Raw genomic sequence first — 21,139 nt, forward strand, 5'->3', positions numbered from 1 at the left:
GGGACATTCCAGGGATGGAATTTGTCCAGGGACTTATTCACAAATCCGGGGACTTCCCCAGGAAATGGAGATGTCTGGTAGCCTTACACTAGCCTTGGACTTCCGTCCTCTCTAGAAGAGGCACATGGGTAGGCAGGTATCAGTGTGGAATGCCCTACCAAGGCACTATAACTGGAATGGTGCCTGCTTAATATGGGGTCCATCTAGGGCTCTGAACTGTGTCACTTAAAAAGTTGCAACCACGTTGGTTTCTTCTTAGAGATTTCCTGATTTGGAAGATGATGCCCATTTTTTGAGAGGAGGAGAGGAACCCATTTTGAATTGCAGATAAAACAGCCAATCCTTGAGAAGAGCCCCCCAAACATGAAATAGTTCAGCTCTCTTCACAAGCTTAAGAACATCAGTGGACACTCAAAGCATCATAAAGTCTTCTGGACACTCTGTGTCCCATCCCACCAATGCATTGGGTTCTCTCAACCAACTTATCAGTTCACACTATTTGAAGAGGGGGGCAGTTTAAAAAAAGAAAAGCCCAGTTTTACATCGGGGCACATGTACGTTTATGCCTCTTTCAGTAGTAATTGAGTGTGCTTAGGGGCCTGTCTGCTTTTTAAGTGAGACAAGAAAAAGGAGATTAATGTTAAGATGTCCAAGAAATGTCTGGGTAGTTAATCCAATTCTCTCAGATTAATTAAAAATTGCGTTCAGAGGGACACTTGTCACTTCTTAGCATCTATTAATGAGCATAACACGAGTTTCACCAAATTAATCAAATTCAAAAGTATGGTCTGCTTCCCCCCTTAAAACATAATATGCTGATGTGTTAGTGGGTTTGCGTTTATCGTTCTCCAGAATTGCCATGTTAATGAGACCAAAATTAGAACATTTGTCCCAGTTTTAATGGCTTTACTGTCATTATAGTCCTAACTGAAACCTCACTTCTTTCAATTTTACAATGCTTGCTTACAATATCAGAACGCTTGGTGAACATAGCCTCTGTCTTCTGTTTGTGCAGAGGAGATGAAGACCCACTGTATAGATGCTGGCTTGGTGCCAGTCCTGATCCCATTATTGGACAGCACAGACCAAGAGATGTTGCTTCATGTTGGCAGGGCCATTGGTCGTATCTGCTACGATAACAGTAAGTAAAAAGGTGTTGAAGACGTTTATCAATAGAAGAGATGGTGGGGTGCTGTGAGATTTAAGCTCTTTATTCAAAGAAACCAAAGTAGCTCAGGCCTGGTGATCACAGCAACTCTTCCCAATGAGGCAGCTGTGAGGACTGAAGGTCCCAGAAATCTGAGCTACTTTGTCTTGTTTCTCTTTGCTCTGCCCTCTTCATTACTCTCCATGTTCTGAAAGGAGCTGGTCACAGCAGGAGGGGGAAACCCTCTGGCTTCTTCAGCAGCCTGACTCATCTCTGCCTCTTGGACCTGCTCCCAGAAACCCTGTTGCTTCTTCAGCTTCCGACACCACCTCTTCTCCCTCTGACCACTCATCATCATACCACCACAACTCCCCTGGCTCTGAGCCTTTTTCCCATGACCATTTGCTTGGGGCTTCCTTTGCTGGTGCCTCCCACCACTCCTTTGCCTCCAACCGGACCATGACACATAGTCCAGCAACTCTACCTGTCGGAGCCACATATCTTTGTGTCTTTCAAACTAGCTACATTCAATGGAAATGTTTTTTCCCCTTAAGTGTTGCCTGTTTCGTCCCTTGATTGATTTATTTTAAAATACCTGCCTCTTACTTTTTAGTCGAAAGGCCCTCGAGGCAGCTCACAACATCAGCTCAAACAGTATCATGTACACTCAGTAGTAACGAGAAAAGGTCATAAAAAGAGTGCTCAGAAGGTATTAAACCCCCCAAAGAGGTCGCTCCTAGTTCCTAATTTTTGCACTTGTCTTTTCCAGATGACCTTCAGGAGCAGCTGGTGGGGGCAGAGGTGATCACGTCACTGGTCAGGATAATGTCAAACTATCCCGATAATGAACCTCTTGTCCGTGTCAACCTGCTGGCCTTATCCAACCTTGCAGATATAGGTGAATCCTGCACTGCAATTTGCTTATGGTTGTATTATGCTTTTGTCTCACCTGAAAAGGGCCTTGGCCTTAAGTCTCACCCAGCTCTATTGCATATGTATTAAGAAGCACAAGGACATAACAAACAAAAATGTTTGTGGAGCCAAAGAAGGGATTCTGTTGTCAACATGGCAGCACACAATGTGATGTAGTCAGTCACCCACTTGCACTCTATACAAAATGTTTCAACAGTAGCTATAGCCTCCATAAAATAACCTTTCTCCCCTTCATCTCTAAAGCTTTAAATGAGGGGTTGACCTTTTTTCTCTTGTTGACCTGGAGTCCACACAACAGGTAACATTTCAAGAAGGCACATTGCAGAATCAACACAGTGATTTCTCATTTCTAATCAGATAGAACTTTATGTTTCATATAGAGATGAAGTGATTCACAGACATTTGATCTTTTATGTAGACACTGCTAAACAGGCCCTCAGCAAGACCAGAGTTGCAGAACATTTGGTGCATCAGCTACGGGCAGCAAACCACCATGAGAAGGTAGAAATCATCCTTGAGGTTCTTCACACACTAGCAGAGAATGGTAAGCTATCTTGATGAGATACCCTGGGGTGGTTTCACATGCATTTATGCAGTTATCTAAGCCAGTGTTTCCCAACCGGTGTTCCGCGGCACACTACTGTGCCGTGAGACATTGGCTGGTGTGCCGTGGGAGGGAGGCGGGCGAGTCGGGCGGTGAGAGGCGGCGGCGGCGAGGATCCGCGTCGAGCCAGGGGCGGCTCCGCGGTGGTGGTGCCGAGCGGCGGGGCAGCGCGTGCAAAAGGGAGGAGCGCGAGACAGCGGAGGAGGAGGAGGCCGGCATGTCCGGGAAGCAGCAGCAACAGCAGCAGCAGCAACTCCCGGCGACGGCTCCTCAAGCCCCGCCGTCGCCCCCTCCTCCGCCCGCTATCGCCGCCACCACCACAACAGCCGCCGCCGCCTCAGTTGCCGCCGTCCCTCAGTCCCTCGCTCTGCTGCCTCCTCCCACCCCCAAAGCTTGGAGGTTCCCCGGCAAGGGGGAGGGAAAAAACTTTCACTTTCGTGCGTCCCTCCCGGCGTGACGCTGCGCGCTGACGTCACGGGGCGGGGCTTTAATGGTGGTGTGCCGCGAGATTTTTTTTCAGTAAACAGGTGTGCCGTTGCCCAAAAAAGTTTGGGAAACACTGATCTAAGCTAACTGTTTGTTTATTGAATCAGAGAGAGAGGGAAAGCACTTTGATTCAAAGGCAAATTTCAAGCAGAACTGTTCAGAACCCTGTCAACTTGTGCAAAAACTTGAAAACCAACCACCAGACAGTCCAAAATGTACATTTAACTGTTTTAGGGCTGGTTCACACATTGTATCTGGAAAACATGATATGTTGGTTTTAAAACATCAATTTTATTTTATGATTTTAATGTACATGGTATTTATTTTGTGATATTTTTGTAACCTGACCGGGGAGCAGGAGATAGGTGCAGATACTAAATAAAATGATTGTAAGGAATGGCTGCCAAGATGGATTTTCCCTGTGACATTTATCTGTGTTGCATACATGCCTTAACACATGTGTTACATATTTGTACAATGTGATGCCATACTAAAAACGTAATGTGAGGTGAAGCAGCAATGACAGTGAAGATAATGGAGGGATGCAAAAGAAACAGGTACCCAAACCGCAGCGGTCCTGTATCTTTGGATGCGTAACCCAGTGCAGGTCCTCAGTTACTCGCATTATATTTTAAAAGCTCCCAAAGCCTTTGTTTTGATGAGATCACAGTAGACATTAGCCATTGATTAATGCAGCATGGTCAACTTCAATTAACCAAATTTAGATTAATGAAATAACTTAAGGGAAATGTCACAGTTATTCATATCTGTAATTCCAAATGTTAGCCTGCCCACCAACTCCCTCCGCTTGTTCATTCATAATTAAATGGAAACTCTGTCCTGATTTCAACCAACAGTCTGCTTTTAAGTGTGTCTCAGTATTCAAAACAATCAAGATATTTTGGGGTGTTTAAAAACAAAAACAAAAAACCCAGCTACAGTAATAAGGTTGACAGTTGTCAACACAGTCATCCCCTTTAGTCACACACAAGACAAATATGCAGAGGACCAAAAGGGCACTTTAGAATGTAGTCGTCTCAAATCTCAGGGTTGTGGGTTTGAGCCCCATGTTGGGAAAATATTCCTGCAGGGGGTTGGACTAGATGATCCTCATGGTCCCTTCCCACTCTACAATTCTGTGATTCTATATACCTGTCCAGACATTGATACCACAAGAACTGGCATTCTTGAACCACCAAGATTCTAGCCAAAGGAGAGAATTGCAAGCAGACCAGCTGCACCAGCAAGGAAGCTTTCCAAATAGGTCATAGTGACCCAGGTGATACTCCCTGAAGCTTTTCGGTCAACATTGCTTATTGGTCTGAGCAACTAAGAGAATCTGCTCCTGCTGGTGACAGATCACCTTTGCTTGTCTTCACCTACCTTTGCTTCACCTCCAGTTGAGTAGGAGCAGGGCCAGGCGGTGCCAAAACTATGTGGGCAGTGTCAGTTACAAACTTGTCATTTAATTGTCACCCAGTGGAAGGAATGGCTGGGAAAGACTCATGTAATTGATCCTGCCCACGTAGTTCCAGTTTGGACATGTGCACTGCATCACAGCACTGTAGATAGATCTGAAGGATATTGCACTGTGGGAAATCCATGCTTAATAATAATAATAATAATAATAATAATAATAATAATAATAATAATAATAATAATAATTTATTTGTACCCTGCCCATCTGACTGGGTTTCCCCAGTCACTCTGGGTGGCTCCCAACAGAATTAAAAGCACAATAAAACATCAAACATTAAAAACCTCCCTAAACAGGGCTGCCTTCAGGTGTCTGCTAAAAGTCATATAGTTGTTTATTTCCTTGACATCTGAAGGGAGCTTGTTCCACAGGGTGGGCACCACCACCAAGAAGGCCCTCTGCCTGGTTCCCTGCAACTTCACTTCTCACAGGGAGGGAACCGCCAGAAGGCCCTCGGAGCTGGACCTCAGTGTCCTTAGTGTCATACATTTAAAATGCACCCAGTGAACAGCTAAAGCACATAGCTTCCCCACAAAGGATCCTGGGGGTCGTGGCTTGTTAAGAGTGCTGAGAAGTGTACTTCTGTGAGGAGGGAACTAAACTTCCCAGGATGGGGGAAGTCATTTAAGTATGGATCTGCCCTTATCAGTTGTTTGATGGTGGAGTGACAACAGGACGCGCGATAAAATTCAATATGACCATGTCTAAACCAGGGGTAGACAACATGGTGTCCTTCATATATTGTTGAGCTTCAACTCGCATTTGCCAGTGGTCAGGGATGATGGAATTCCAACATCAGGAGAGCACCATATTGACTGCCTATGGGCTAAGTGCATGACTTCACAATGCTTATCTGGCTGCTTTATTGCACAGTCTCTACCCAATGTTATTTGACAAGAGAACACAGAGATTCAAAGTTTTTATTACACAAATCACACTTGTCTGAACAGGCCTTTGAGACCACCTACTGCTCTTCTAGGGTTCCCTCTCCCTTGTTTCCACACTTGCTTGGCACATGCATCTCTGGTCTTCTGAAAGTCACGTTCAGGGAATAAGCCTTCCTGGAACATGAATGCTATGGGGAATTCAGATGCACTGTTGGTGGGATCTCTTCCCTCCGTGGCTCTGGCTCTGTTACATTGGAGGACAAGCTGCTGTCACTCGAGTACAACTGACCCCAAAATAGCACTTTCTACCAACATTCACCAGAGCACAGCATTAAACAGTGGAGTGACTGCCTAAGGGAGGGAGCAAGAGAAATGAGGTCTGGGCTTTTCCAGGAAAATGTGTTTGTACTGAGAAAGTAAAACAAAAGGCAATTTCAAGGTAAATTACTGGAGGCTTGTCCCAGAAGGAAGGGGGAGGATGAGAGATATGGAGGAGGGAAGGAGGGAGGGAGAGAAGAGTTGGGCATTGAGCAAAGAGCAACTGCATCCTGATGTTTCAGTGTTCAGAAGGCAAAGGAGGGGTGTTGAAGTGGCAGGCGCTGATAAGCTGGAGAGTTGGAGAGGGAAGAAATCAAGGGGACTGTAATTGTATACCAACACTTCCTTATGATCTCTGAGAACTCTTCAAAGAGAGGGGGCGCAAGAGCTTACAACATGAGGGATTCCAAATTAAGCCAAGCTTTTCTGAATAAGGGGTGCTTCACTCAAGAAGGCAGCATTTTGATGCTAATTGGAAAGATGGCATAAGAGTCCTGGGCTCTCTTCAGCAAACAAGTGCTAAGTGATGCGAAGTCTTGATTGAATTAGCAGAAAATTTGGCTTTCAAGCACCCCAAGAGCTTCTAGACTAGTTTGCAAACAACTCGGATGCTCTCTTTTTCCATTTCAGTAGGTGTTCCTGGGAACTGCAAATGTACTCCTTTATTAATAGACCTTTGTCAGCAAAGTAGAGGCAGGAGAGGCAAAATTAGTGTGGTGACAGGTTTTTAAGATGTGTTATATTGACCCTTCTAACCGATGAATCTTTTTTTGGTTGAGTAACAGACACACTACAAAAGTTATCCCAGCAGCATGGGTGCAACTTCTCTATGACTTTTTTCCTTGCTATACCAGTTAAATAACATATCTATGCTACAGAATTATATTAGTTTAGTAGTCATTCCCTCTTGCCAGGGAACCCTGGGTATTGTAGTTTGGGGCAGACATCACTAGGCATCTCTGATAGAGAGCATTCAGCGTCCTCACCAAACTTGAGGACATTTGTGGCAGTTCTATAAAATTGATACATGTAGGTATGTCATAAGAGATCACATGGGAAGTTCCTGTATTGGGGTCTCCTCCACATAGCATGACCTTGTCCTTCTCACACAATCTTACTTCATATTGTTATGAGTTTGTGGGTGCCAGGCCCTGCTAATCCCTGGATCCAACAAATGTTATAAGCCAGGCCAGCTTCCTGAACCCTTGGATTTTGAAAGTCTTAAAATATAAACCAGGCTAGCTTCCTTATGAGGTGATCACTTGGGGAGGTGAGCCATTAAGGGGAAAAAAGGAAAGGAGCTCTGTGTGAGGGGGGGGGCTTCTGCAATTTTATGATTCTATAATTCTTCTGGCCTATGGTTAGTGAGAAGGACAAAAGCCAGAGTTTAGAGCAGAGTTTGCAGGGAAGGGACCTAGAAGTAAAGCAGCAAACTGGAAAGAGTTGGAGCACAGTGTTTGATTTCTGTTTGAATTCAAGGATGTCTTTGCGAGAAACAAAACCCTTTTGGGGTGTTAATGCTACGAACCCCTCCATTGTTCAAGTTGTATACATTTGTAAATAAACCATATGCCATAAAGACACCATGGTCTCTGCTGTGCCTCATTTCCAAAAGGAAACACAAACCCTGGGTAAGCTCATGCACCAGCATGTTATTAGGATGAGATGTAAATCATAGTGTGAGAATGAGCCCTCATTTGTCTGCGGTTACCAACACTTGGCAAGAAGCTTTAAACATGTTTGTTTATCATGACTTCCGCAGATGCCCTAAAATCTCAGTTGGTTGAAGCTGGTATTCAGGAAGCCATAGTTGAGATCCTGCAGAGGCTGCAAGACAGTTCCAAGCCAGAAGATGTGTGCAGCTTGAAGGCTGCGTCGGATCTGATTGTGTCATTGCTACTTGGAGGTAAGACTGAGCGAGCCCAGGGAGAGCGAGTCCAGATGCACAAAACAAGAACAGCTGCAGGAGGGCCATCTGCTTCAGTGCTTCCTTTTCCTTGCTACAGACGCAGCTGCGGTCTGCCGTTTCCAGATTCCTGGGGGGAATTTTCCACCACAGATGGCTTTTTAAAAAACGGAAACAAAAAGGAATGATACCCTTGTAGTATGATTGTAATGCTAGTGTTAGCCCCTGCGTATATACAAGTTCGCCTCGGGCATTTAAGGGCTAGTCAGCTAGCTGTTGGCTAAAGGTTGCAGGAGGATGATTGAGTCAGCATCTCCGACATTCTGTGTGGCTGGGTGTAGAACCTGTGGCCCTCAAGATGCTGTTGGACCACAACTCCCATCAACCTCGACCATTGGCCTTGCTGGCTAGGGCTAATGGGAGTCAGAACACAGTAATATCTTGGACGCTGCAGGTTTCCCATCCCTCCAGGGGAGTGAGATGAAATTACTGGGGCCTTTTGTAATACCTGACCTCAAGTCTATATAAGTTTGCTTTTAGCTTATCTGCAGTAGGTTAAACTTAACTAATCTGACAAGGGTAATTTTATCAGAAGAAAAAAATCATTTCTGCTTCTTATTGTTTCATCTAACTAGATAAAGAGAGGAGTCTTGGCATCTGTTTCAAATATAAACACTTGGGAATTACAGTTAATTCTTTTTATGGTTACAAAATTGTAGTAATTACTACAGACAGAAAGCAATCTGTGTAAAATAAGCATCCAATTAATTATCCAGTTATTCACTTAATATTTACTGGTGGGGATAGTGAGGACAACAAGTCACTTATGTTAATGAATTAGGCAGGTTGGGGTTGTTTTTGTTTTTCTTATTGTTGATTTTTGGTCACTTACATTAACTCGGGAGTGAGCTGTGTCTTAACTTCAGCATATGGAGGAAGTTGAAACCAATTCTGGCTTCTCCACAGTCCATTGTAGTTGTTGTTTTCCCACCACATGTTATATTCAGTTTTATTTCTACAAAATGCCTTGAGTGAAAAGAGAAGAAAACAACTGCAAGCCCAGTCCCTTTTGCCATCTGGAGGCAAGCTGGTGGTTTCGCATTCTTAGCATTATTGGCCTGCATTTTCTTCAGCCCTTGGGTTGCTTTGCAAAACGCATGTTCCACAGGAACTTGGGATCAACCTTCTTCAGAGATTCATCTCTCTCTTTACTGGGTTTCTTAATGCCATTTCTGTGCCACTTGCAAGACTGAGCCACCGCTCAGACCAAACTGGAAGAACCACAGTCCACCACTGTAACATGCGCAACATCGTGTTAGTTGTCCACCTGGAGAGATTATGGACTATCTTTGCTGCAGCAACTAGTGCTAACAAACACATTTCCATGTGATGAAGGAAAACGTCAGATATCATGCTGAATATTTTGGTGGCAGCATGAAGATACCTCCTCTCACATAAGGGGTGGTGGACCTGTTTTTCTCTTGAGGTCTGCTTTTTCTTGAGAATAATCTCTCAGTGGTTGGGTGGTAGTGGTAGCTGGGCCTAGCAGTGAGCATGGCCAGAGACCAAAATGGGCAGTCCACCTCTTCTCTCTTTTTTCCTCCCTCCTCTTCCTCTTCCCCCAGTGGTCTGCCAAAGAAAGGACAGTGAAGGGATCACTTGCAGAGGGTTTTCCTTCTCCTCCTTCCATCTGTTTTGTTTCTCCTCATTTCTCAGCTCCCATTCTCTCCCCCTGGGCTCTCCACCACACATAAAATTAGGGCAACCGCCACATTGCAGCTCTTAGGTGTCAACTTTCCCACCTCTGCTGTCTTCCCTGCTATGTTGAGAAGCATTGTAATTCTATTTAAATTATGTTTATCATTATTTGAATCCATACATAGAAAACAACATATGCAAATATTTGTTCTCTTTTTATTATTATGTATTTCCTTGTTTGTGGTGATGTGTTAGCCGCCACCCTAACATCACCTGACTTCCAGTAACTATTCACAAGAGACATCAGCTACCAGGCTATACAGAAAAGCCCATAGAGAGGTGCTTCTCTTCACAGCAGTAAACAAAGCTATAATAATCCAATCAGTAACTCTCTGCTTGTTGTACTACAGATGAATCCATGCAGCAGCTGTTTGCAGAAGGGAATGGTGTTATCTACCAGAGTGTTGGAACATGGCTTGCATCCAAGCACACCCAGTTACAGCTGACGGGGGCTCTGGCCATTGCTAACTTTGCCAGGAATGGTAAACATACCTTTATACTTTATTTATTGGACGCATTTTATCCTGCTGCTCAGCCCAAAAAAGTTCCCAGGATGCTTTTCTTAAGATCAATAAAAGCAATAATTCATTCGGCGATATCCACTCGTGGCAGCCTGCTCGCACAACATTCTGCTAGCAGAAGCTTCCGTTTTTAGCATAGCGCAACAGACAAATCCATTGGGTGTTTTGTGCTTGCAAATGATGGCATGCAACTTCTCTTATTATTATATGCTGTCGACATTTAAGCTACTGCTTCTGCAACCACATCAGCTCTCCAGCTTTTTGCATGAACATTACTGAATTAAAAATCTATTGGTCAAAATTCAGGTTTAACACACACACAGAGAGAGAGAGAGAGAGAGAGAGAGAGAGAGAGAGAGAGAGAGAGAGAGCGCAATAATAATAAGATCTTCCTCTTTGCTGTTGAAATTTTGCCACAAATCATGCTTTTGGCAAATGTTCCAGGTACCTCTGGAAGGTTTAAAAAGGAGAAAGGGTTACCAGAACTGATCTACAGCTTTACTGTTGTCCTATATGAAGTATTGTCATTAAAATCTTATTTTGATGTTTTTGTTTTTATTATGCGTTTTGTGTTTATATATAGGGGGGTGTAGTAATTTCACATTGTGAACTGCCTTAAGATCCATGGGAATAGGGTGGTATACAAACTTAATAATAATAATAATAATAATAATAAAGTCAGAAGTTTATATTATCAGCTTTCTTCCCTCTGCTTCTTCAAGACAGCAACTGTGTGCGGATGGTGCAGCTGGGAATCGTACATCAACTTCTGGACCTTTTGGAGCAACATGTGGAAAGTGGAGATGTCTCTGTTCAACATGCTGCCCTGAGTGCTCTCCGAAACCTTGCTATACCAGGTACCACAAAAAGCCGCACCACAAATTATCTAACTGAACAACTACAAAATTAAAATTAAAGTCATGCCGAAGGGCAGAAGTGGAAGAGAGAAGTGGAATGTGTGAGAGTGGGACTCCCTATTTCCTGGACTCTGATCCTTGTAAAACTCTGTCTATCTGTTATCTTTGGTGAGAGATGTTGAGAATGCCTTGAAAATAGTTTTCTCTGTAAACATACGTGCACTGGAGTGCTTCAGATTCAGCCACCCACCACCACCTCACTGGCATGTAGATGATAAATCTCAGGGGTCGGTGGGGTGGCATATTGATATCAGCACACATACTGTACGTGTAAATGCACATCAATGGACACAAATGCAAATACAATACTTTCTTCCATTGAGAACTCATAACCTGCAACGGAGGAAGACTGTAGTCCCATAGTCTATCACATATTCAATATAAATATGGGCATCTCCAGATAAAAGAATCTGGTATCAGGTGGTGGTGGGGGGAATGTTTCCCTAGAACCCTAAAGAAACACAGCCAACTGAGAATAGACAATACCAGGTTAGATGGATGAACGGGCAGCTTCCTGTGTTTCTTTAGCTTAGATAGGGTGCATTAATTGCAGCTATTCTGTAATATATACAATGAGAACCTGAGAATCCTTTACGTTTCAATGGGATGTGATTCCTGTAATGAAGGCAAACTGGGCAGAGAAGAACTCTCAACAGTGTTCAATAGCAGCAAAAGGAGCAAAGGTGGTGATTGCTAGAATACATACAAATGTCCCCTTTTATCTTTAAAATGTTGGAGGGTGTGATATTTTGCTCAAGAAAATATTGGTCTAAAAATAGGCTTTTTGGGGTAACAATCTTATTTGGCACAGTGCCCATCCATTTTTCTTTAGTTACATTTGGTTTTCCTCACTGTCTGGAGGTGGTCACTTCTAAACAACCTGTTTATTGAGCATTCATCCGGAGTTTGCACAGAGTTTCTATGCTCTCCATTGTTTGTTAAGCATTAATTCCATTTATTTTTTTTGTACAGAGGTTATACAGCTTCCCATCAATTGTTACCCCACAACTTTTAGTCCATTTCCCCACCAGTTTTCTTACTGCAACATCCTTTTATTTAAAAAACGGTTTGTTGCAGCAGAGAGCTTTTATCCACTTTAGTTGTGCAAAGCCAAATTTGCTAGTATACAATTGAATCCCTCCCATAAAATAGTGACAGCTGAGAAGAAAACCCCAACGTACCAGACGTGGTTTGCTTTGATGAGAAAAACATGTAAGAAAAAGCAACCCTTTTCCCACCCAGTTGGTTTCAACCCCATCCTTCCTTAAAATCATAGAATTGTAGAGTTGGAAGAGACCATCAGGGTCATCAAGCCCAACCCCCTGCAGTGTAGGAATCCTTTGCCTAATGTGGGGCTTGAACCCTAGAGATTAAGCATCTGAGCCATTCCAGTACCAAAGCAGTCTCTGTTAATACAGCGCACATCATCTGGGTCTTTCACTCAAACTGTATTCCCTGTTGATTTGCTAAAATATCACTATTATTATTTTTAAAAAAAGAAATACGCAAAAACACAGCCACAGATGAAAAAGTCAAGTTGAACATGAAATGAAATCAATTAGAAACAGTATTTTTAAAAATGTATGGGCAGGCGCAAGGGGCCTCATTAATTGATTAAACCCTCAGAGTCCTGCCCAGGGAGCTCTCTTTGAAAATCATTCCACACTCGAGGGCCTACAGTCTGAACTTTCTGCTAGCGGAGCCCAAGGAAATTACAAACAAGTTAATTAGCCGTCAGATTCCCAGCACTCTAAAGTTGCCAGCAAGGGATGCCTGCCCGCTGCACTTGCCCTAGGCTAGGAAGGAAGAAAGCACGCAGACTGTCCGGAAATTGCTTGGTAGGTTGGATACTTCTCTTCCCAGGGAGGTTTGCTCTTAATGATTACCCGGAATTGCTTCACTCAAGGAGCCTGGTGTGGGGAGTTGGGGGCAGAAAAACATGTTCAAAAATGGAGGGATATGTAAATATCCTACCAGGTGCAGTGTATTTTGTTGTTTTTTTCCATTAATATTTTATTAAGTTTTATCAATAGAAAAGTTCAGAAAAATACAAAAACAGAAAAATACAAAATTACAAAATACAAAAATACAAACATTAAACACAAAAAAGAAGAAGAAGAAACACATATAAAAGAAAACAAAACTCCCTCTTTTTTGATTTCTCATCTTTAGTTAACTTATTTTCCTGACTTCCTCACGCCTCCCTTTTTTGTATCCCTTTTAAGAATTGGTTCAGCAAATTCATATCCTATTAGTTTATCTATTATCAATCCCATCTTACATTTTACCTTGTTGCTAGAACCCCTTCAATTCATTTCAATGTCATCAGCATTCAAAAATTTTACAATATTTCTGTAAATAAGTTTTAAATTTCCTCCAATCTTCTTCCACCGACTCTTCTCCCTGGTCTCGGATTCTGCCAGTCCAGGTGCAGTGTATTTTGATCTTGAAGGAAAGATTATGACCACTGGGATATTTCCCAATCTATCTTTCTCAGTAGTCTTTAGGTACAAGTTGTCAAACCACCTATAGGTTCTGTATCGTTAAGAGTAGTTAAACTTTTGACCAGACATCATTGTCTCTATATCTGCAGTGGCAGCTGGCGACTTTTTGCACCCTTCCCTAAACATATCAACATGCACATAGCACTCTTGCACAAGTGTTGGGAAACACATGCAAACCAAAATAATGAATGCAAAGGTTTAAAATATTGGGTTTGTTTGCTTTTTGCTTCAGGTTGCACGGAGAGCATTTGTTGTGGGGGGTTGTTTTTAATTCAAAGTCACTTAATCTATCCAAAACCAAAAACAAGTTTCCTCCTAAAATGGAAATATGTATCAGCAGATATATCCGATTTTCCAAAAGAGACAAATAGCTGCTGGGTGGAGGGTTTTCATCAGGAAAATGACATTGGAAAAACAGTCAACCTCCCCTCCTTCTGTTTCATGGTCTTGATCTGAATTGGGCCCACTTGAAGCTGTAATTTGTGGCACATGCCACAGGTCTGTCATTTGGAGCTTTATTCAGAGAATTAATCAGTTTAATTATAATTAATTGTATTTTTCTGTCCTTGCCCCCTCTTGATTAGGGAGGTTTCTGGACTTGTCCATAAGAGCAGAGCTGTCACTGCAGCTCCTCCAAAATGCTGGATTCATGCTGGATTTGTTCATTTGGTATTAGAATACTGAATTCCTATTCCCCTTTAATTTGGGCTAATAAAAAGTCAGTGTGCGGATCAAATGAAACCACAATGGGTTGCTGAACAACTGTTTAGAATGTTTTCTGTTTTTGAAGTCACATGTTTTCTAAATGAAGTCCATACTACCTTGTTGATACAAATATTTTGAAATATTGGTGTTAATGAAATCTAGATCTAAATAGGATGTTTTAGCAGGCAATCCAAAACATTTTGTTCAAAGAGCTGCTGCACACCTTGATTTTTGTCATGCACTGACTATACATTCTGTGGCCTTTAGTAGCTTAGCGGCAACTTGTCATTCAGATATTGAGATCCAGATCACCAATTGTAATTCTGATCATTTTGACCCATTTCCCAGTGGCTAACAAAGTTCAGATGTTGGATGAAGGGGTTGGCCAACGTATCCAGATGCTTTTGAGGTCGGAGATGCCTCCTGTTCAGTTTAAGCTTCTTGGGACACTACGAATGTTGATGGACGGTCAAGGTAGGAGAATATCAAGGGCTTTCAAGCTAGTCCCTCTTTAGGACTGCATAGCAAACATGGGAACCATTGTTATGCGATAATCAGGAAAGTGTTCCTATTGGTGTGGTTAGATCGAGTTCAGAGCATCAGACCAATGACAGAAAGGCCTTTTTGAATGCAGATTTTAAAATAGTCAATGAATGTGATATCTGTCAAGGTGCTAAGCTGTATGATACACAACCAATTCAATGGAAAGGAGAGTGCAGTTTGAGGGCTACATTCCAAGGACAAGTGTTTGGAAGTAGGCTGCAAGGGGGTGGCTCCATAAAGGCTCACATCTACATGTTAGTTTCTGTTTGCCACTGTGCAGTGCTTTGGAGTCACAAGACTCTGTTTTGCATTCCACACATTCCATACTGTTGGAAGTCTCACAGGAGATGAGAGACGAACGTGACGTTATTGGTTTCCTGTTCCTTTGTTTGTTTCAGTTGCTCTCTGCCTTTCACAGAGAGAGGATGTGTTTTCTGTCTGCGTAGCTTAGTAATAAAACTCATAGTGATGTAGCCATAAATCTCATCACTTCCCTGTGTGCTTTGATTCTCTGCTGAATGGGAATGTGCCTGGAGCCTCATCAAAGGCTCAGGTTGTTAATCACGTCGGAGGGCAATTCCGGAAGATGAGCTTTATCAGCTCCGTCGTAATACAGATTCCGACACTACATTGTGTGTGTGTTCCATTATGAGCAGGCCATTTCCCTTAACCAGATGCCCTCCTACACCTCACACAGGAGAACCCAAGAGCCTATGTTCTCCCCGGATCCCACAAATAGCCCACTCCCATGAAGAGCTGCCTTCAACCTCCATCAAAACTGTGGCCAAGGACAAGCAAGAATGCTGGGTTATGGAAGTGCTTTGAAGACATCTAGAACAACCAACAGTGGCAGTATTTGGCTCTTGTCCAGGCAGAGGTTCACCCTCACCCAGAAGTATTGGTGTGCTCAGGCCAGGCAGAACCAATGGGATTCCTGAAAGGAAAGTGCTATTCTGGAAACGGAAAGGATAGACAAACCAATGCAGAAATCTTTTGCCCAACATGGGGCTCGAACGCACAACTCTGAGATTAAGAGTCTCGGACTTCCGGGTTGGTGCCTCCAGCAATGGCGGAATTCCTCTGATTGGGAGGAATTTGCCCCGTGGGAATTTGGGTCTGTACCGCCACGGCGAAGGCGGAGACCCGTAAAAATCAGAGGCGGGAGAAGCCTGTGAACGTGGGATTCGGTGGGCACCTTTTGCGCCTCCCCTACTCGCAGGGAAACCCGGTTTCAGGGATCCGGAGCGATGTGGGGTGAGTGGCGCGGTGCTTCGAATCGTCTGCTTCTTCCACGGAGCGAAGCCGCATAGCTGTTGTCGGAGAGCACTGACTTTTTCCTGTGGACAATTTGACTCTAAAGTAATTACCCGTGAGTAGAGCTGAATTGGGAAGAATTGGATTTTTAAACGTTTAATCTGGCATCGAAACGGGGAGGTTCAATACAGGAAGTCCGCCTCCCCCTTTTGTAGATAAACTGAAGCAAGGAGGCTGCAAGCTAAAGTCTTGGAAAGCCTTTTGTAAAAGACTAAAGTTCCATTGGTAAAGAACTAACCCCCCCCCTTTTGGGAGACAGGAGAAGGGGGGAGAGTGGTGGACTGAATATGCCTGTAGGAGAGAGTTAAGAGAGTTAAAATACCGCCGCTCTGACCCTGGAAACGGGCTGCTAGCAGGATTGATGTTTTTTGGAACGTCCATTGACAGCGTTTAGAACGTTCATTGACAGGTAGCTAAACAAGAGAATACATTGTTTCTACTGTCTCTGGTTGTTTTCAAAAAAAGGAGGAAAGTAACTGAAAATTGAAACTAACTTTGAATTATTGAAACTGTGTTTAAAAGGGGACATACTGGCCGATACAAATAGAAACTGTTTTCCCCTAATGGAAGCTTTTGAAATTGGTTACTTTGCAGGAGCTGGGCTAGGGGAATTTCCAGCTGCAAGATAAAAAAGTGTGAGACTTTGGAATTGACCTTGAATCTCTTAAGTGTTATGGCAAATGGAAAGGAAAAAACAGACAGGATGTTGACAGAAGAGGCCTTAGTGGCTGCATTATTGAAAATAAACGATTCGCTGGAACAACTTCACAAGAAAACAGACGTGATAAATGTGAAAATTGATGCTGCAAATATTGAAATTGACTTAATCGTAGAAAGTTTAAATAACTTGGGACAAAAGGTGAATACCAATTCAGAAACCACCCAGAAACTGACACAGGAATCTACTCTGATACGGCAAACTGCAGATGAAGTCAGGGGAAAAACCCTTGCTGCTGAATCTAAAGCAATACAACTGGAGAGGAGAGTCCCATCCATACAAAGACAACCTGATGAACATAAGCTGACATTCGTTATGATTGAACTTAAAGAAGAACAGATGAATTTGAGGACCAGAGTCCTATCTGAACTGGAAAAGGAAAGCTTGACAGAGTTTCAGGAGGCGACAGGACTAACATCGGTTGAGAAACAGAGGTATTTAGTATGACCACCAAAAATGTGAATCTGTTGAAGGATAACTGTGAAGGATGTTGGATTGAAGAGAAAGGGGATTTGGAAATATGGACAAATCAGAAGTTGTTACTGTTGGGCTGAGTTACTGTGGTGGGGATGAGGGCTGCTGTGTTGCTGGGGATGTTGCTTTTGTTTCAAACATTGCAAGCTTTGGATGGGATGGTTTGTTTCAGGAGGTGGCAGAGGGATGTTTCTAGAGTTGTTTGGCAGGGCAGGAAGCCTCGAGTAAAACTTAAGATATTGATGGATGCCAAAGAAGGAGGTGGACCTGCCCTGCCAGACCTTTAAATTTCGTTGTGAATCATCTGCTTTTTGCTGGTTGAAAGAATGGCTGCTTCTTGAAAGCACTGAAGTGTTGGACAATGGCAGACGAAGTTGATGGACTATATGGAATTGGCGGAAATGACTGGCAAGATCTGAGACCAGGGAGAAGAGTCAGTGGAAGAAGATTGGAAAAAGCTTAAAGACTATTTATAGAAATATTGTAAAATTAAAGAATGTTAGGAAAATGTTGGAATGAAGTTATATGGCTTTAGTAGAAATGTCATAAGGAATTAAGTATAAATAGATTAATAGAAAATTAAAGGAAAAATAAGGCAAGAATGTGTTAAGATAATTATAGGATAGAAAACAGAGTAAGATGGAAAGGAATTGCTGAAACAATTAATAGAAGTGGAATACAAAAAGGGAGGTGTGAGGAGGTCGCTGGAAATAAGTGAATGAAATATAAGACATTGAAAATGTTTGAGGTGTTTTAAAATTGTTTTTGTTTGTTTTTGCTTTGTTGTGTTAGTCCATGTAGCGTTTTTGTATTGTATTTGTATTGTTTTTTCTCTTTTCTTTTTTGTTTGTAGTGTTGTGTTGAAAATGTTGAAAAAGTAATAAATATCATTTTTTAAAAAAAAGAGATTAAGAGTCTCATGCTCTGCTGACTGTACTGTCCCATTGCAACACAACCTGAGCCTATGAAGGAGGGGTTCCCAGCATTAACACCCCAAAAGGGTGTTGTTTCTTCTTTGGATTCAAACTGAACTCAAGCATTGCTCTGACTCTCCGGCTTGCTGCTTTACTTCCAGGTCACATCACTGCCAAACTTTGCTCTCTAGCTTTCTGTTGAGGGAGGGCCCCCACCCATTTGCTGTCTTCACTGAGCCCCTTAATCCCCCATCACCTCACCAGGAAGTTATCTTGGCTATTAGAATTAGGCGGCTTGATTAGCTTTTAACACTTGCTGGCTCCTGGGATGAGAGAATTTTGGCACACAGACCCTCAAGCTCATATGTTACTGTACCTAACAAATACAAGAAAACCCCAACTTCCTGCTAAGATGTACCCTTCCATGGCAGAGAACTCAGAAGCCTCCCACCTTAATTGCCGTCTGTTCTATTTACCCACGAGCCAACATTGACCTTAATTAACTCAGCACAATACACTACCGTGAACATGTGTCTTCTAACCAGTCCCTGCTAAATTAGTTGATTGCATTATCTAGTGTAAATTCATTACCGTGACAATCACCGGGTGTGTTGATGCCTGCAGAATTTAGAACGGCAGGTTCCCATTTTTAATTATAGATATCTGAACCCTCGGTGTTAATCGTTTTTCAGCAGCACCAACACAGAAAAGGGGTTGTTTACCAACAGCAGTTCTCATATTCGCACCTCTCCACAACTGAGCCGCCCATTACATGTGCACATGAAATTTCTTTTGAGACAATTGTCACCGTATATTTCCTAAAACTAGTGCCAATTTACGCATGCAGATTTATTAGGTTAGGGGTGTGTGAATGGGCTGTCAGATACAATTCCACAGACAGAAGTTGCATTTTGTCTCACACAGAATACTTTATCCAATAGAGTATTATTGTTCCTGCATTCAGCCGAGTCTTCAGGGTTTGGGTCACATGTGTACGTTTATCCCTTAATGACTGCAATGTCAAACAATTTATTTTCATTTGTGAATATCACAGTCCAGAGATGGATCTTTGTCAAACTCCAGCACCTCTCCAATACAATACCTTGAGAAAGACAAGAGACAATTCAAGTGATCGAATTAACCTCTGTTGTATAACTATGATTGGCTTGTTAGAGTCCTAACAAAAAATCCTGCCACATCTTCCTTTCCTGAATGCACATTTCCCCCCATTAAAAAATGTTTTATTTGAGATTATATGCAAGTTCTGCCTGTTGTGCTTGAACTGTGATGGCCCACCCACAAACTCAAAACCATCACATTTGATGATGCTGGCACCAAGTGGTAAATATGTATAACTCAGAAACAAATAAAGGCTTTATTCACCCAGGCGTACTCCACCTGCAGTTGACAATTAAAGTAAAAGGGACAGAGGGGAGAATTGCTGGCTGCTTCACTGTAGACTTCGCACAATATTGCTCCAATCTTTGTCTTTCAGCTGAGGCAGCAGAAGAACTGGGCCAGAATCCGGTGTTGCTCAACAGACTGGTGCAATGGTGCGATTCAAACGACCACGCTGGAGTCTGTGGAGAAGCAAACCGACTGCTTGCATCACTTTTGCGTCACAGTTGTTCTCAGGTACGAAAGGCGTTGGGTTTGATCCATTTTCAAGTCTCAACAATTTGTGTTTTGTATTCCACTTTGAAAGTGAGAGTTGCAGCACAGCTTCTATGCTGCTTTTGATGAAACAGGTTCTGGGAGCATGTTTGCACAACATATTCTCAACAACTGGCAGTGCCCCCAGAAACTCATCTGGACTAACTGCTTTTGACACTCCCCCCCCCTATTTTATAAGAGGACAAATTCAAAAAATTGCTTTGCAGAGTTAACTACCATAGAGTTATCAAAATTTTCAAAAGTAGAGGGTACATAGCTTGGCTTTTGAAAAATAGGCGGTCCTCAGTAATTAGCTAATTGGGAACCACTGGCCAATGCTATTTTCACGCCCGCTGTTCTCAGGCAATGAAATAGATTTATATATTGTACACAAGAATCACAGCAATTATTAAGAAGAAATCAGAACAGTGCTCTCCAGTCGCGGCAAATGAACTTACATGATGTTCAGTTGAATATAGCTACTTCAGAAGAGACTTTCATCTCCAAACATTTGGTGGGGAGGGGCAACTAAGCTTCTTTCATGTACAAAGACAAAATTCTCATCAATTTGCGAGCTGCCATGGAGTCTATTATTCAAGTGTTATCCATAACCACTTCTGTTCCTAATTACCCCCCCTCCCCCAAAACAAAATCCTGGATCACCACAGACTTCAGCAATCTCTTGTTGTTTTGTAAGCAGGAAGTTGTCAAAGCCATTCAAGAGGCCCAGGCAATGAAGCACCTGGTTTCTATGGCAACCAGTGAACATGCCATAATGCAGAATGAAGCACTGATTGCCTTGGCGATAGCTTCTGCGGTCAATTTAGGTATTCAAGCATTTATTTCCTAGATGTTGTTCTTTAAGTGGGCATTCATTCAAAAAAATTGGGCCATTCAAAAGAGCCTGATTCACTTACCCAGGCTTTAATAGATAAAGCTGTTGGATACTTTATCCACTTCCTTTTGACACTTCTCGGAGGAGCTGATGCCGCCCAGAATTTCTGGGTGGAAATCCGAGCAAGCAGAGGATACTAGGAAGCTGATCTGGCAAGCAAGGCCAAAGAGCAGAGAAAGGCTGAGCAGCAAGATTCAAGTTAGTGAGGTGAGCTACTTACTGTGGCCTGAGCTGTTTACAGGACATGCTTAGCTTCATTGTCAAGGTGTAATGGGAGGAAGAGGAAATTTATATGACGACAGAGAAACACAGAAATGAATCCTATAGAACAGGGGGCTGGTCCCTGTGGAGCTTAAGTGATTTTTGATTTCCCAGGGCTCGAAGAACAAAGCTCCAACAAGCATTAGTCATAAACATCTATGGATGTTTCTGATGTGAAAACTTTGAAAAGGAGCAGTCTGTTTT

At 42.8% G+C, this 21,139-nt stretch overlaps 1 protein-coding gene and 1 long non-coding RNA gene across 4 annotated transcripts in view; one reads left to right on the top strand and one right to left on the bottom strand.

Moving 5' to 3' along the window:
- The window catches only part of LOC308585291 (rap1 GTPase-GDP dissociation stimulator 1-like), a 41,458-nt gene that overhangs the window by 14,160 nt on the left and 6,159 nt on the right, over positions 1 to 21,139 (top strand). For all 3 annotated transcript variants that reach the window (XM_081190924.1, XM_081190925.1, XM_081190926.1), the window contains 9 exons: positions 1,016 to 1,141; positions 1,917 to 2,045; positions 2,499 to 2,624; positions 7,615 to 7,758; positions 9,867 to 9,998; positions 10,760 to 10,894; positions 14,512 to 14,637; positions 19,622 to 19,761; positions 20,480 to 20,606. In XM_081190924.1, the coding sequence (XP_081047050.1) occupies positions 1,016 to 1,141; positions 1,917 to 2,045; positions 2,499 to 2,624; positions 7,615 to 7,758; positions 9,867 to 9,998; positions 10,760 to 10,894; positions 14,512 to 14,637; positions 19,622 to 19,761; positions 20,480 to 20,606 (1,185 nt within the window). The remainder of the gene's footprint in view (positions 1 to 1,015; positions 1,142 to 1,916; positions 2,046 to 2,498; positions 2,625 to 7,614; positions 7,759 to 9,866; positions 9,999 to 10,759; positions 10,895 to 14,511; positions 14,638 to 19,621; positions 19,762 to 20,479; positions 20,607 to 21,139) is intronic.
- LOC308585319 lies at positions 18,955 to 20,505 on the bottom strand. Its single transcript, XR_014007254.1, has 2 exons — positions 20,238 to 20,505; positions 18,955 to 19,228 (listed from the first exon to the last, which is right to left on the bottom strand). It is a non-coding gene; the product is annotated as an uncharacterized lncRNA (long non-coding RNA).

Source organism: Podarcis bocagei (assembly GCF_964188305.1).
Source record: "Podarcis bocagei genome assembly, chromosome: 4".
Lineage (NCBI taxonomy): Eukaryota > Metazoa > Chordata > Lepidosauria > Squamata > Lacertidae > Podarcis > Podarcis bocagei.